The 12,550-nt window shown below is 57.2% G+C and overlaps 1 protein-coding gene across 2 annotated transcripts in view; it reads left to right on the top strand.

Moving 5' to 3' along the window:
* Window positions 1–12,550, top strand: part of SORCS2 (sortilin related VPS10 domain containing receptor 2) — a 179,215-nt gene that overhangs the window by 107,087 nt on the left and 59,578 nt on the right. For both annotated transcript variants that reach the window (XM_075544654.1, XM_075544655.1), the window contains exons 4-5: window positions 6,738–6,902; window positions 8,442–8,515. In XM_075544654.1, coding sequence (XP_075400769.1) covers window positions 6,738–6,902; window positions 8,442–8,515 — 239 coding nt within the window. The remainder of the gene's footprint in view (window positions 1–6,737; window positions 6,903–8,441; window positions 8,516–12,550) is intronic.

The following is a 12,550-nucleotide window of genomic DNA, read 5'->3' as shown; positions in this document are numbered from 1 at the left end:
CCAAACATGAGTCTGAGCCTGCTTCAGAAGCTCTTGAATAGCTGAAACCTCTTGCTGGCTCTCAGGTGCGGGCTGTGCAGTGCAGGAGTCCCAGACAGCGGCGGTTCCGTGGTGGAAGTCTCACCTTCATGTGTGAGACCCAGTTACACAGCTGTCAGGGCACAACAGGTGCAGCCACCACCCATCTGTCCGTGGAGGCTACTGGACAGGCTTTGGTGGAGCTTCCAGATTAAGACGGACCAGGAATAAGGCCTGGAAATCAACTTCCAAAAAGTAGCCAGGAAAATCTTGATGGATCTCAGTAACTGGTCCGCAGCCTATAGGATGGTGCAGGCCCTGGTAGTGCTTTGTACTATGAGACATGAGCCGTTGTTAGTCAGCAGTGACTTGGGCCCCAAACACTATCATCGCTATCACCTCCTCCACCACCACCCCCATTACCTCCTCTACTACCATCACCATCATCTCATCCTCCACCACCACCACCACACCACCATTACCTCCTCTACTACCTACATGGCCACCACCTCCTCCATCACCACCTCCATTATCTCCTCTACCACCTACATTACCACCACCTCCTCCACCACCATTGCCTCTTCTACTACCATCACCATCACCTCCACCACCATAATCACCATTACCTCCTCCACCACCTACATTACCACCACCATTATCATCATCACCACCACCATCATCACCTCCTCCTCCACCACCACCATTATTTCCTCTACCACCATCATCACCATCACCTCCTCCACCACCACCGCCGTCATCATCATCTCCACCACCATTACCATTATTTCCTCTACCGCCCCATTATCACCATCACCTCCTCCATGACCACCTCCTCTACCACTATCATCACCGTCACCTCCTCCACCACACCACCACCATTATCTCCTCTACCACCATCATCACCTCCTCCATCACCACCATCACCACCTCCTCTACCACTATCATCACCTCTTCCATCACGACCATCATTATCACCTCCTTCACCACCACACCCATCATCTCCTCCACCACCATCACCATCACTTCCTCCACCCACCATTTCTACCATGCACTAGCTACCACTACCACCTCCACCAGCACCCACCACAATCACTGCAACATTATCACTAACAACCACCACCATGACTGGCATCTCCACCTCCACTGCCATCACCGTCACCACGATCAGCAGCGCCTAACCCACAATGCCACCGTGGCCTCTTAACAGGCAACAATATCATGTAAACATGACTTTTCCAAGTGCCAGTAGCAAGTCCCGTGGGATAGGCCTGTTTGGGGTATGGTCTGAGGTAGGGCCTGTAGACTTGCCACTAAACTGCTGGTGACCCTGGTGGGGCCATCTGGGTGGCCTGGTGAGACTGTCTCCTTCAGCCTCAGCGGCGGGTGGCCAGGATGTGATGAAGACTCAGCAGACCACATCACTGCCTCCTGGTGCTTCTGGGGCTCAAACCCCAGAGCCTGCAGCACCACGGGCGGCCCACGGGAGGGGCGCAGTGCCTTGGGCTGATTGACGTGCCTGCAGCCAGAGCTATTTTTGCTTGTGTGAGTCATGCAGTGAGGAAGCGCTGGCAAATTCTAACTTGGGATTGGGGGCGGGTGCCGCTGTGTGTCTCGCTCTGAGCCTGCCTCTTCTGGTGTCAGAGCCAGTGCTTGGTGTCCCCAGCTGGGCACAGCTGTCCGGCCAGGAATAGCCTGATGACTGGGCTTTGAGAGGAAGGTGACTGGAGTGGCGGGGGCCGTGTCGCTGGGACTGGCTGGGGGAAGATGGCAGAGTGTGGACCCAGCTGGCCTGGAGCCCATGGTGGCGGCCCCCCGAGAGAGAGTAGCCCTGTGTGCTATCTGCCAACTTGATGACGCAGAGCCAGGGGAGGTGGGGTGGATCTTGAGGGAGCCTGTTGTGAGGAGGCAGGCACGGGCACCACCTTCTGGGGGGCACATGGGGGGACCCTGGGCTGGGAAGGGGAGCAGGGAAGGTGACTGCTTGGTGTCCAGAGTGTGGTGACTTCCCCTTCTGCAGAAGCGGACCACGGTCAGCGGGGGGGTCCAGCAGGTTGTGGGGGCAGGCGGGGGCAGTGGTCTCCTGTTGGAGACCCCAGGAAGCGTGTGAGGGCAGTATGTGGACAAGGGGCCCGGTCCCCACAGGGTCTTCTCTGCTGGATTCTGATGTGCCCCTTGCCTGAGGTTTGTTCCGACCTGGTCCTCAGCTTGCTCACCTGCAGAAAGACCCTCTGCCTTCCCCTGATCCAGGGTGCATCTGTCTCAGACACACCTAAGACTTAGCGTGGGACTCCCTATGGACCCTGAGGGCTGGGACTGGGGGACAGCTGTGATGACTGGGGGGCATGTGATGAGGGGAGTTGGGTCTTCTGGAGGAAGGGCCGGCGGGAGGCTGGAGAGGATGGAGGAGGACGGGGTGGCCAGCTGTGCGTGTCTGCAATCCCCATCCAGCCCCAGGTGGCCAGGTCCTGCTAAGCCCTCGAGGCCGCTCTGGGACACTTTTGAGGGGACAAGATCTCTCCCAGGGCATCAGGACCCCCAGGTCTGCTGGATACTCTTGGGACAAGTGCAGGGACCCTGGGACACGCTGACTGGTGCCCTGAGACCAGAGCTGCATGCAGACCCTGGTTGCAGTGTCATCTCCACCAGGCATGGAGCCTCTCAGACCTCAGTTTCCCCACCTGAGAGACGGGGTCAGTTGTCAGGCAATGTCGAAATTCAGTGGAGAAGAGGAAGCCCTTGAGCCAGAAGGACTGGCACGGTGACTGCCTCACTGGCCCCCACATACCACAGATGGGAGGCTGGTGGAGGGCTGGTGGGGTCCTGTGAGCTGACCCGGTGCCCCCAACGATGGCAGCGCCTCAGTGGTAAACATGGCGGCGTGCTGGGCTGTGGACGTCATGGCAAGACTGCAGGGCCGAGACCAGCCCTGGGAACCCATGGATGGTTCTGTTTGGACAATGGGGACTGGTTTTCTTAACCACAGGAGTGCAGCCCGGGACCCCAGGTGATCAGACCTGTTTCTGAAACAGGTTATTTCGGGGGTGGTGGGCCCCCAGCATGCGGCTGTGGTGTAGACCAACTTCCTGGCTCCAGTGCTGCAGGCTGCATGGTGGGGCATGGCCTCCAGAGCCTTGCTTTCCCTCCTGTTCACCCTGAGACCAGTCTCCTGCTGTCCGTGAGGAAGGAGGCCAGGGACAATGAGGAGCGGGGTCCCTGAGAGAGAGCAGCAGCCAGCCCACTGTTACTGCGCCAGCCAGTTTGTATAGAACAGCCCAGCCAGGGCACGGAGCTGAGCTCAGGCAGGCTGGCATCAGGCACAGGCTTGGACCCAGTAGGTAGGAGCGGGTTCAGCACGACCTCCTCATGGGCTTCCAGGTGAGGCTCGTGACATGAACCTCTTCTGGGTTCAAGAAGGGGCTGGGACCCGACCATTCTGATATCACAGGCTCTGGCCACTCTGACATCACAGGCTCTGGCCACTCTGACATCATGGACTCTGGCCGCTCTGACGTCACAGACCCTGACTGCTATAGTGTCCTGGGGTTCCCGATGGACCTCGCAGCTGACTGCTCTAACTTCACAGGTTCAAAATCCTCTGATGTCATGGGCCAGGACCCATGGGCCCTCAGCTGACCACTCTGACATCAGGTCTTTGCTGTGATGTCACAGGCTCTGACCACGTGGGCCCGTGACTGACTGCTGTGCCATGGCCTTCTGGAGAGTCTCAGTCATTGCGTCCGCTGCTGCGGAGTCATGGGGCATGGGCATCAAACTGCTCGGCCACCCGCCGAGAGATCTGCCAACTGTTTTCCTTTTACACGTTCCACACGGCTTCCAGGAGCCGGCGCGGAGCCATGTGTCTGCCAGGAATAGAAAGCCTTCCAAACACCCTGCTTAAAATAGGCGGCGAGATCTGGAGGCGCAGTCTGCCAGCCCGCCACTGCCAGCCGGGATCTGCTCCACGTCAGCACTTCCCCTGCGCCTCCGCAGACGCCGGCCCAGGCCCAGGCCCAGGACAGAACCTCTGCCAACTGGCTTCCTGGGCCCAGCCCTGTGGGCGGGAAAGGCTGCACTGGGGAGGGGGCCTCCCCCAGAATTGGCCGCCGACCCCGTCTGCCCACTCCGTGCTGCTAGTTCAGGATAAGTGGGTCTGGGTGCGTTTGGGAAGACCCCCTGGGTGCTGCAGTGCGCCCTACACACAGAAAGGTCAGAGGTTTGACTCCACGCACGGGCATTTAGGTAGACGGGCCTGGCGATGATGAAAACCTCGTGGACACAGTCCTACTGACTGTGGCTCCACACCAGACAGGTCTGTCCCGATGACCCGTGTGGGTCTCCTTCAACCAGCGGCTCATTGCGTCTGCAGGGCCGCAGCAGTCGGAGCCCGGAGTGTATGCGTGCACGCACCGGCAGGAGCTCGGGGCTCAGAGCAGACTGTGCACTCGGGCCCGTGAGCTTCCATGTCTGTGGAGGAAGCTCAGCACCGGAGGCCTTCCCAGCCCCCTGTTCCACCCTGGCCCACTGCCAGGGCCCCCACTTTTAAAATACCTGTTTTATCAAAGTTGTGGTGAGAGTATGCGTAGCTCAGCACGCTCCTATTCTGCTGCCCCTGCACATCGTGTGTGGGGAGGGACCTTGGTGACATCCTCCACAGCCTGCCAACTTCCTCCCTATTTCCACTCCTCTTCTGGTCTCATCATGGGGTGTCCGGCCCCCAGCCTTCCCCTGGGGTGTGGGGACTTGATTGGGGCCATGTGGGTCTCGGGAAGATGAAACTTCAACAAGCGCAGCCTGCAAGGTACCAGGCCACTTGTGGGGCTTGTTACGGGATGACGTGAGGGGAGAGTGGAGCTAAGGCTTAGAGTGTGCCTCAGGGCACTATTCTGGGCTTCTGTCTTGGCGGGCCCAGGGAAGTCTGGACTTCTGGAGAGTACGTGCCCTGTTCTGTCTGTCTCCCTTCCTGTCAGGGCTCTACTCTGTCCCTAACCACATGCTCCCGAGAGCAGAGGAGGCCGTGCCTCCAAGACTGAGGCGTGCGACTGGCCCCCTCCAGGGTTCTTCAGCCAAGGGGAATAGAGCCCCAGGCTGTGTCACCAGCACGGCACTTTGAATCACCTGAGAGTGAGCCTAGGGATGGGCCCGGAGCCAGACTTGGGCTCTGTCCCAACTGGGTAGATGTGTTGTTTGCCACTCTGCTCCTCCTCTCAGTGCCTCTGTTTCCCCGTCTGCCTGATAACTTCCTCCTAAGGATCTAGTGGAGGCCACCTACCCCCATAGAGCAGAGACCACCTAGCTCCCCATAGAAGAGACCACCTAGCCCCCCATAGAACAGAGACCCCCTAACACCCCATAGAGCAGAGACCCCTTAATCACCCATAGAGCAGAGACAACCTAACCCTCCATAGAACAGAGACCCCTAACCCCCATAGAGCAGAGACCCCATAACCCCCATAGAGCAGAGACCACCTAACCCCACAGAGCAGAGACCACCTAACACCCCATAGAACAGAGACCACCTAATCCCCATCAAACAGAGACCCCTTAACCCCCATAGAGCAGAGACCACCTGGACCCCATAGAACAGAAACCACCTAACCCCCCATAGAGCAGAGACCACCTAGCCCCCCATAGAACAGAGACCCCCTAACACCCCGTAGAGCAGAGACCCCTTAACCCCCATAGAGCAGAGACCACCTAACCCTGTAGAGCAGAGACCACCAAACCCCCCATAGAACAGAGACCACCTAACCCTCCATAGAACAGAGACCACCTAACCCTCCATAGAGCAGAGACCACCTAACCTCCCATAGAGCAGAGACCACCTAACCCCCATCGAACAGAGACCCCTAACCCCCCATAGAACAGAGACTCCCTAATCCTCCATAGAGCAGAGACCACCTAATCCCCTATAGAACAGAGACTACCTGGACCCCCATAGAACAGAGACCACCTAACCCCCCGTAGAACAGAGACAACCTAACCCCCATAGAACAGAGACCACTTAACCCCCCATAGAACAGAGACCACCTAACCTCCCATAGAGCAGAGACCACCTAACCCCCCATAGAACAGAGACCACCTAACCTCCCATAGAACAGAGACAACCTAACCCCCCATCGAACAGAGACTACCTGGACCCCCATAGAGCCGAGACCCCTTAACCCTCCATAGAACAGAGACCCCCTAACCCGCCATAGAGCAGAGACAACCTAACCCTCCATAGAACAGAGACCACCTAACCTCCCATAGAACAGAGACAACCTAACCCCCCATAGAGCAGAGACCACCTGGACCCCCATAGAACAGAGACCACCTAACCCTCCATAGAACAGAGACCCCCTAACACGCCATAGAGCAGAGACAACCTAACCCTCCATAGAACAGAGACCACCTGGATCCCCCAAAGAACAGAGACCACCTAACCCAAAGAGCAGAGACACCTCGCCCGCTCATGCACGCGTCTGGAAAGCCAGAGCAGTAGGAAGTTCTCCCACTTCATCCTGTCGTCCTCACGGCAGCCCAGGGCAATGCAGTGTGGTTGTTCCTCTGCACGAACAGGGAAACTGAGGCATGGAGAGGCTAGTCGGGGTTCCTAAGCACACATGGGCAGGGGATTGACCCAGCTCATCTGGGCGCCGGTGTGTGCCCTCCGGCTGCCCAGCGTCCATCCCCCGCACTCACCCTCCCTCCTCCTGCTCACCATGTTCCATCTCTTCCAGGTTATTCTGGTGAGCTCCTCGCTCAGCGACCGTGACCAGAGCCTCTTCCTCAGCACCGATGAGGGGGCCTCCTTCCAGAAGCAGCTCATCTCCTTCTTTGTGGAGACACTGACCTTTCACCCCAAGGAAGAGGACAAGGTCCTCGCCTACACCAAGGAGAACAAGGTGAGGGCCGTGGCGGGGGGTCCCACACCCGCTCCACTCCCTGCTCACTCCGCTGCCCCCTGAACTTCTCTGTCGCCGCCACATGCAGGAAGCGGGCCTCTGGGGCCTCAGCTGAGTGGCCATGCCGGCCCTTCTCCCTGGCCTCCTTTGGCTCCGTGTCAGTTCTCAGGATAAGATCTGTCACGGTGCTGCTGAGGACCACAGTCCAAAGACAACGATTCATCCACAGTCTTCCTTATTCCACGTGTAACTTTCACATGCCTATGAGGCAATAAAGAGTACCATGGCTTGACTCAGGCACATGCCAGTCATCAGACCAGTGGGCAGATGAGAGAAAGTAAGTAAGGATAACTGGATAGGTGAGCAGATTGATAGATGACCAAGTGAATGGACGGGTGGATGGCTAGGTGAATGGGTGGGTGGATAGATGGATGGATGACTAGGTGAATGGATAGGTGGATGATTAGGTGAATAGATGGGTTAATGACTAGGTGGGTGGATGGGTGAATGACCAGGTGAATGGATGGGTGGGTAACTAGGTGAATTGGTGGGTGGATGACTAGGTAGATGGATGGGTGGATGACTAGCTGAGTGAATGGGTAGGTGTATGACCAGGTAAATGGGTGGGTAGGTAACTAGGTGAATGGATGGATGGATGACCAGGAGAATGGGTGGCTGGACAAGTGAGTGGGGGATCGATGGAAAAAAGCAGGAGCAATAGTGGTTGGTTGGCTGAATGGATGAATAAATGAATTGTAGTGACAGGAACATCTCAGTAGAGTCTGGTGGTACTGAGTGACGGCTCTCGACAGGACCCGGCCTCCCCACCACTGCCTGGTCCTTGTGTGTCCAAAGCCTCCTGGCTGCCTCTGCCCAGGCACCTTCCTCGGGGCAGCACAGGCCTCTGGGAATTGGTCGTGCTTATTGGTCTCTGTAATTAGCCTGATGCACCATCACCAAGACGGATTTGCCGGTGGTCCCTGACAGCTGCGCGATGGCTCCGTGACTCACGGTGCATGACCACTCACAGTACTGAAGCTGGGCTGCTGCCCATCGACCCTGCTTTCGAGGATGAGGGACAGAGGGGGAGCGGCAGTCTTAGCTCCGGCTGCATAAGGAGTGGGGACATTCATAACCGTGGCTTTCATGGTGGTGCTTAGGGCTCTCTGGTAGTGCAGTGGGTTCATTGTGGGGCTGCAGTTCGGATCCTGCAGCTGCTCTGAGGGAGGCAGATGAGGCCATCTGCCTCTATGAAGATGAAGTCCTGGAACCTCACAAGGCAGCTCTGCTCTGCCCACGGGTCATCGTGTGTCCTGCTAGCCTCCGTGGCAGCAGGCCATGAGCGGTTTTCACAGAGTGCCAAAGCTACCGGCTGGCTCAGGGCACCCTGCCCCAGTGGCCCCAGTGGGTGGGACAAGCCTTGGAGTGACCAGTTCCAGCCCATCAGGGAGAGAGGCGCTCTCCAGCAGCTCTGCTGGACGTAGCTCTAGCCTGGGGGATACAGGCTTTCCAATGTTTCCGTGTATCTTTGTCCCGAAGCTCTACGTGTCCTCTGACCTGGGGAAGAAGTGGACGCTGCTACAGGAGCGTGTGACCAAGGATCACGTGTTCTGGTGAGCCCTCTCCCCCACCCCCTGCTAGGTCCAGGCTGGAGGCCCCCTTCCATCCCTCCGGTGTGCCTGCACTCCCACCTGGGGCTTCCCATCTGCTGGGCTGGCTGGCGCTGGACATTACTAACTCCACTCCCCAGCCCCCACCCCCGTCCTGCTGTTTCTGCCCCCAGCTGTGCCACGCCCTCTGGGGCCCTCTCACCCAGCCTAGGCTTCCTCCTGGGTAGGGAGGGTGGGCCAGGGTCTCCACCTCCCGCTGTGGTGGGTGCTGAGCTGGGCCCCTCCTCTCAGGCCTCCTACCCTTCTCTTGGGTCCACCAAAGTGCCCCTCTGCAGCCTGGCTTGCCTGAGCCCCTCAGGAGCCAGCGAGTGTGATGGGGGCAGGCCAGGCCCCAGACACCCCACCTACAAGGAGCCCATGGGTGGTGAGGGGTGGGTGGGGCATGCCCAGTCTAGAGCCAGGAGGACAGGCCCAGGCCAGCAGCTGCCTCCTTCCTTACTCACCTCCTGAGGGCTTCTCCTGTAGACCCCATGCTGGAGCAGCAGGCCAGTCTGTCTTCTCTCACAGATGTCCTGGTGTTGATGTTATGCAGTGACACACATGTCCCCCGCACAGCACACTCCACTCTGCTCGTGGAAGCACACACACATTCACACACAAGCACAAACACACTCAGATGCTTGTACCCACAGGGCTCTCACCCACGCACACTCACGTGCACACACGCATGTCCTTCCCCACAGCCCTCTGCTGGTGTCAACACGCACCCATGCACACACTCCCACTACACAGTGCTCTGACAGACTATACTCATTCACTCATATTCACACACAGGCGTGCACGTACACTTACACACTCACGTGCTTTCTCTCAGCCCTCTTGTGTAGCACCCCAGTGTAGGGCCCGTGGGCGGCTTGCATGCTCGTCTCCATTGACTGTGGTCACTTGTGTCTCTGACTTTGGGTCTGGGTCTCCTGGGGAGGTGGGAGGTTGGCCGAGGCTGCAGGGTGCCCAGCACAGAGGAGTAGAGGTAAATTGGTGATCATTCCAACCTGTCCTTCCCTCAGCCATCAATTGCTGCCTCCCCTGGCTGCCTGTGGTGGTGGTGTCTGTGGTGGTGGTGGGGGGCAGGCTGGGGTGCCCATGGAGGTATTTTGACAGCGTGTCCATGGCTCTTTGTCCTTGGGCTGCCAGCAGGGCTCAGCCGGTCGTGCACTGCCTGACAGGCGGGCTCATTAAGACCACAGAAGCCAAACACACGCAGCTCATTAGGCTGGGGTGGGAGTGGGGCAGGGAGGTCCTCACATTCTGTCCTTTCGACCTGGCTCTGCTGGTACACCACAGCAGCCTGAGTGACAGAGAATATGCGCCCAGAGGGAAGGCCCTTGTGTAAGGTCAGGACACCCATCAGCTACTGCATGCTGGCTGTGGGGCCTGACCCCTCCCCTCTGCACCCCCACACTCCACCCCAGGACTGAGTGTGCAGGCCAGGCAGGACCCTGCTGTGGAGGTGCAGGGGCAGGGTGGGGGACAGAGAGCCAGGAAAGGGAGATAAGAAGAAAGAGGAGGAGGAACTAGGGAGAAGGGGAGGGAATGAATAAGGGAATGAATGAGGGAGCATGAGTGAGTGAGAGCAGGAGGGAATGAATGAGTGAGTGGGAGCATGAGTGAGTGAGTGAGTGAGTGAGTGAGAGCAGGAGGGAATGAATGAGTGAGTGGGAGCATGAGTGAGTGAGTGAGTGAGTGAGTGAGAGCAGGAGGGAATGAATGAGTGAGTGGGAGCATGAGTGAGTGAGTGAGTGAGAGCAGGAGGGAATGAATGAGTGAGTGGGAGCATGAGTGAGTGAGTGAGTGAGTGAGAGCAGGAGGGAATGAATGAGTGAGTGGGAGCATGAGTGAGTGAGTGAGTGAGAGCAGGAGGGAATGAATGAGTGAGTGGGAGCATGAGTGAGGGAGTGAGTGAGAGCAGGAGGGAATGAATGAGTGAGTGGGAGCATGAGTGAGTGAGTGAGTGAGAACAGGAGGGAATGAATGAGTGAGTGGGAGCATGAGTGAGGGAGTGAGTGAGAGCAGGAGGGAATGAATGAGTGAGTGGGAGCATGAGTGAGTGAGTGAGAGCAGGAGGGAATGAATGAGTGAGTGGGAGCATGAGTGAGTGAGTGAGTGAGTGAGTGAGAGCAGGAGGGAATGAATGAGTGAGTGGGAGCATGAGTGAGTGAGTGAGTGAGAGCAGGAGGGAATGAATGAGTGAGTGGGAGCATGAGTGAGTGAGTGAGTGAGTGAGAGCAGGAGGGAATGAATGAGTGAGTGGGAGCATGAGTGAGTGAGTGAGTGAGAGCAGGAGGGAATGAATGAGTGAGTGGGAGCATGAGTGAGTGAGTGAGTGAGAGCAGGAGGGAATGAATGAGTGAGTGGGAGCATGAGTGAGTGAGAGCAGGAGGGAATGAATGAGTGAGTGGGAGCATGAGTGAGTGAGTGAGTGAGAGCAGGAGGGAATGAATGAGTGAGTGAGAGCATGAGTGAGGGAGTGAGTGAGAGCAGGAGGGAATGAATGAGTGAGTGGGAGCATGAGTGAGTGAGTGAGAGCAGGAGGGAATGAATGAGTGAGTGGGAGCATGAGTGAGTGAGTGAGAGCAGGAGGGAATGAATGAGTGAGTGGGAGCATGAGTGAGTGAGTGAGAGCAGGAGGGAATGAATGAGTGAGTGGGAGCATGAGTGAGTGAGTGAGTGAGAGCAGGAGGGAATGAATGAGTGAGTGGGAGCATGAGTGAGTGAGTGAGTGAGAGCAGGAGGGAATGAATGAGTGAGTGGGAGCATGAGTGAGTGAGTGAGTGAGAGCAGGAGGGAATGAATGAGTGAGTGGGAGCATGAGTGAGGGAGTGAGTGAGAGCAGGAGGGAATGAATGAGTGAGTGGGAGCATGAGTGAGGGAGTGAGTGAGAGCAGGAGGGAATGAATGAGTGAGTGGGAGCATGAGTGAGTGAGTGAGTGAGAGCAGGAGGGAATGAATGAGTGAGTGGGAGCATGAGTGAGTGAGTGAGTGAGAGCAGGAGGGAATGAATGAGTGAGTGGGAGCATGAGTGAGTGAGTGAGTGAGAGCAGGAGGGAATGAATGAGTGAGTGGGAGCATGAGTGAGTGAGTGAGTGAGAGCAGGAGGGAATGAATGAGTGAGTGGGAGCATGAGTGAGGGAGTGAGTGAGAGCAGGAGGGAATGAATGAGTGAGTGGGAGCATGAGTGAGGGAGTGAGTGAGAGCAGGAGGGAATGAATGAGTGAGTGGGAGCATGAGTGAGGGAGTGAGTGAGAGCAGGAGGGAATGAATGAGTGAGTGGGAGCATGAGTGAGGGAGTGGGAACATGAGTGAGGGAGTGAGTGAGTGGGAGCATGAGTGAGTGAGTGAGTGAGTGAGTGAATGGGAACATGAGTGAGGGAGTGGGAGCATGAGTGAGTGAGTGATTGAGTGAGTGAGTGAGAGCAGGAGGGAATGAATGAGTGAGTGGGAGCATGAGTGAGTGAGTGAGTGAGAGCAGGAGGGAATGAATGAGTGAGTGGGAGCATGAGTGAGGGAGTGAGTGAGAGCAGGAGGGAATGAATGAGTGAGTGGGAGCATGAGTGAGGGAGTGAGTGAGAGCAGGAGGGAATGAATGAGTGAGTGGGAGCATGAGTGAGTGAGTGAGTGAGAGCAGGAGGGAATGAATGAGTGAGTGGGAGCATGAGTGAGTGAGTGAGTGAGAGCAGGAGGGAATGAATGAGTGAGTGGGAGCATGAGTGAGTGAGTGAGTGAGAGCAGGAGGGAATGAATGAGTGAGTGGGAGCATGAGTGAGGGAGTGAGTGAGAGCAGGAGGGAATGAATGAGTGAGTGGGAGCATGAGTGAGGGAGTGAGTGAGAGCAGGAGGGAATGAATGAGTGAGTGGGAGCATGAGTGAGTGAGTGAGTGAGAGCAGGAGGGAATGAATGAGTGAGTGGGAGCATGAGTGAGTGAGTGAGTGAGAGCAGGAGGGAATGAATGAGTGAGTGGGAGCATGAGTGAGTGAGTG

This window comes from Tenrec ecaudatus, chromosome 3 (genome assembly GCF_050624435.1).
Source record: "Tenrec ecaudatus isolate mTenEca1 chromosome 3, mTenEca1.hap1, whole genome shotgun sequence".
Taxonomy (NCBI): Eukaryota; Metazoa; Chordata; class Mammalia; order Afrosoricida; family Tenrecidae; genus Tenrec; species Tenrec ecaudatus.
This window is presented reverse-complemented; position numbering and strand designations above follow the sequence as displayed.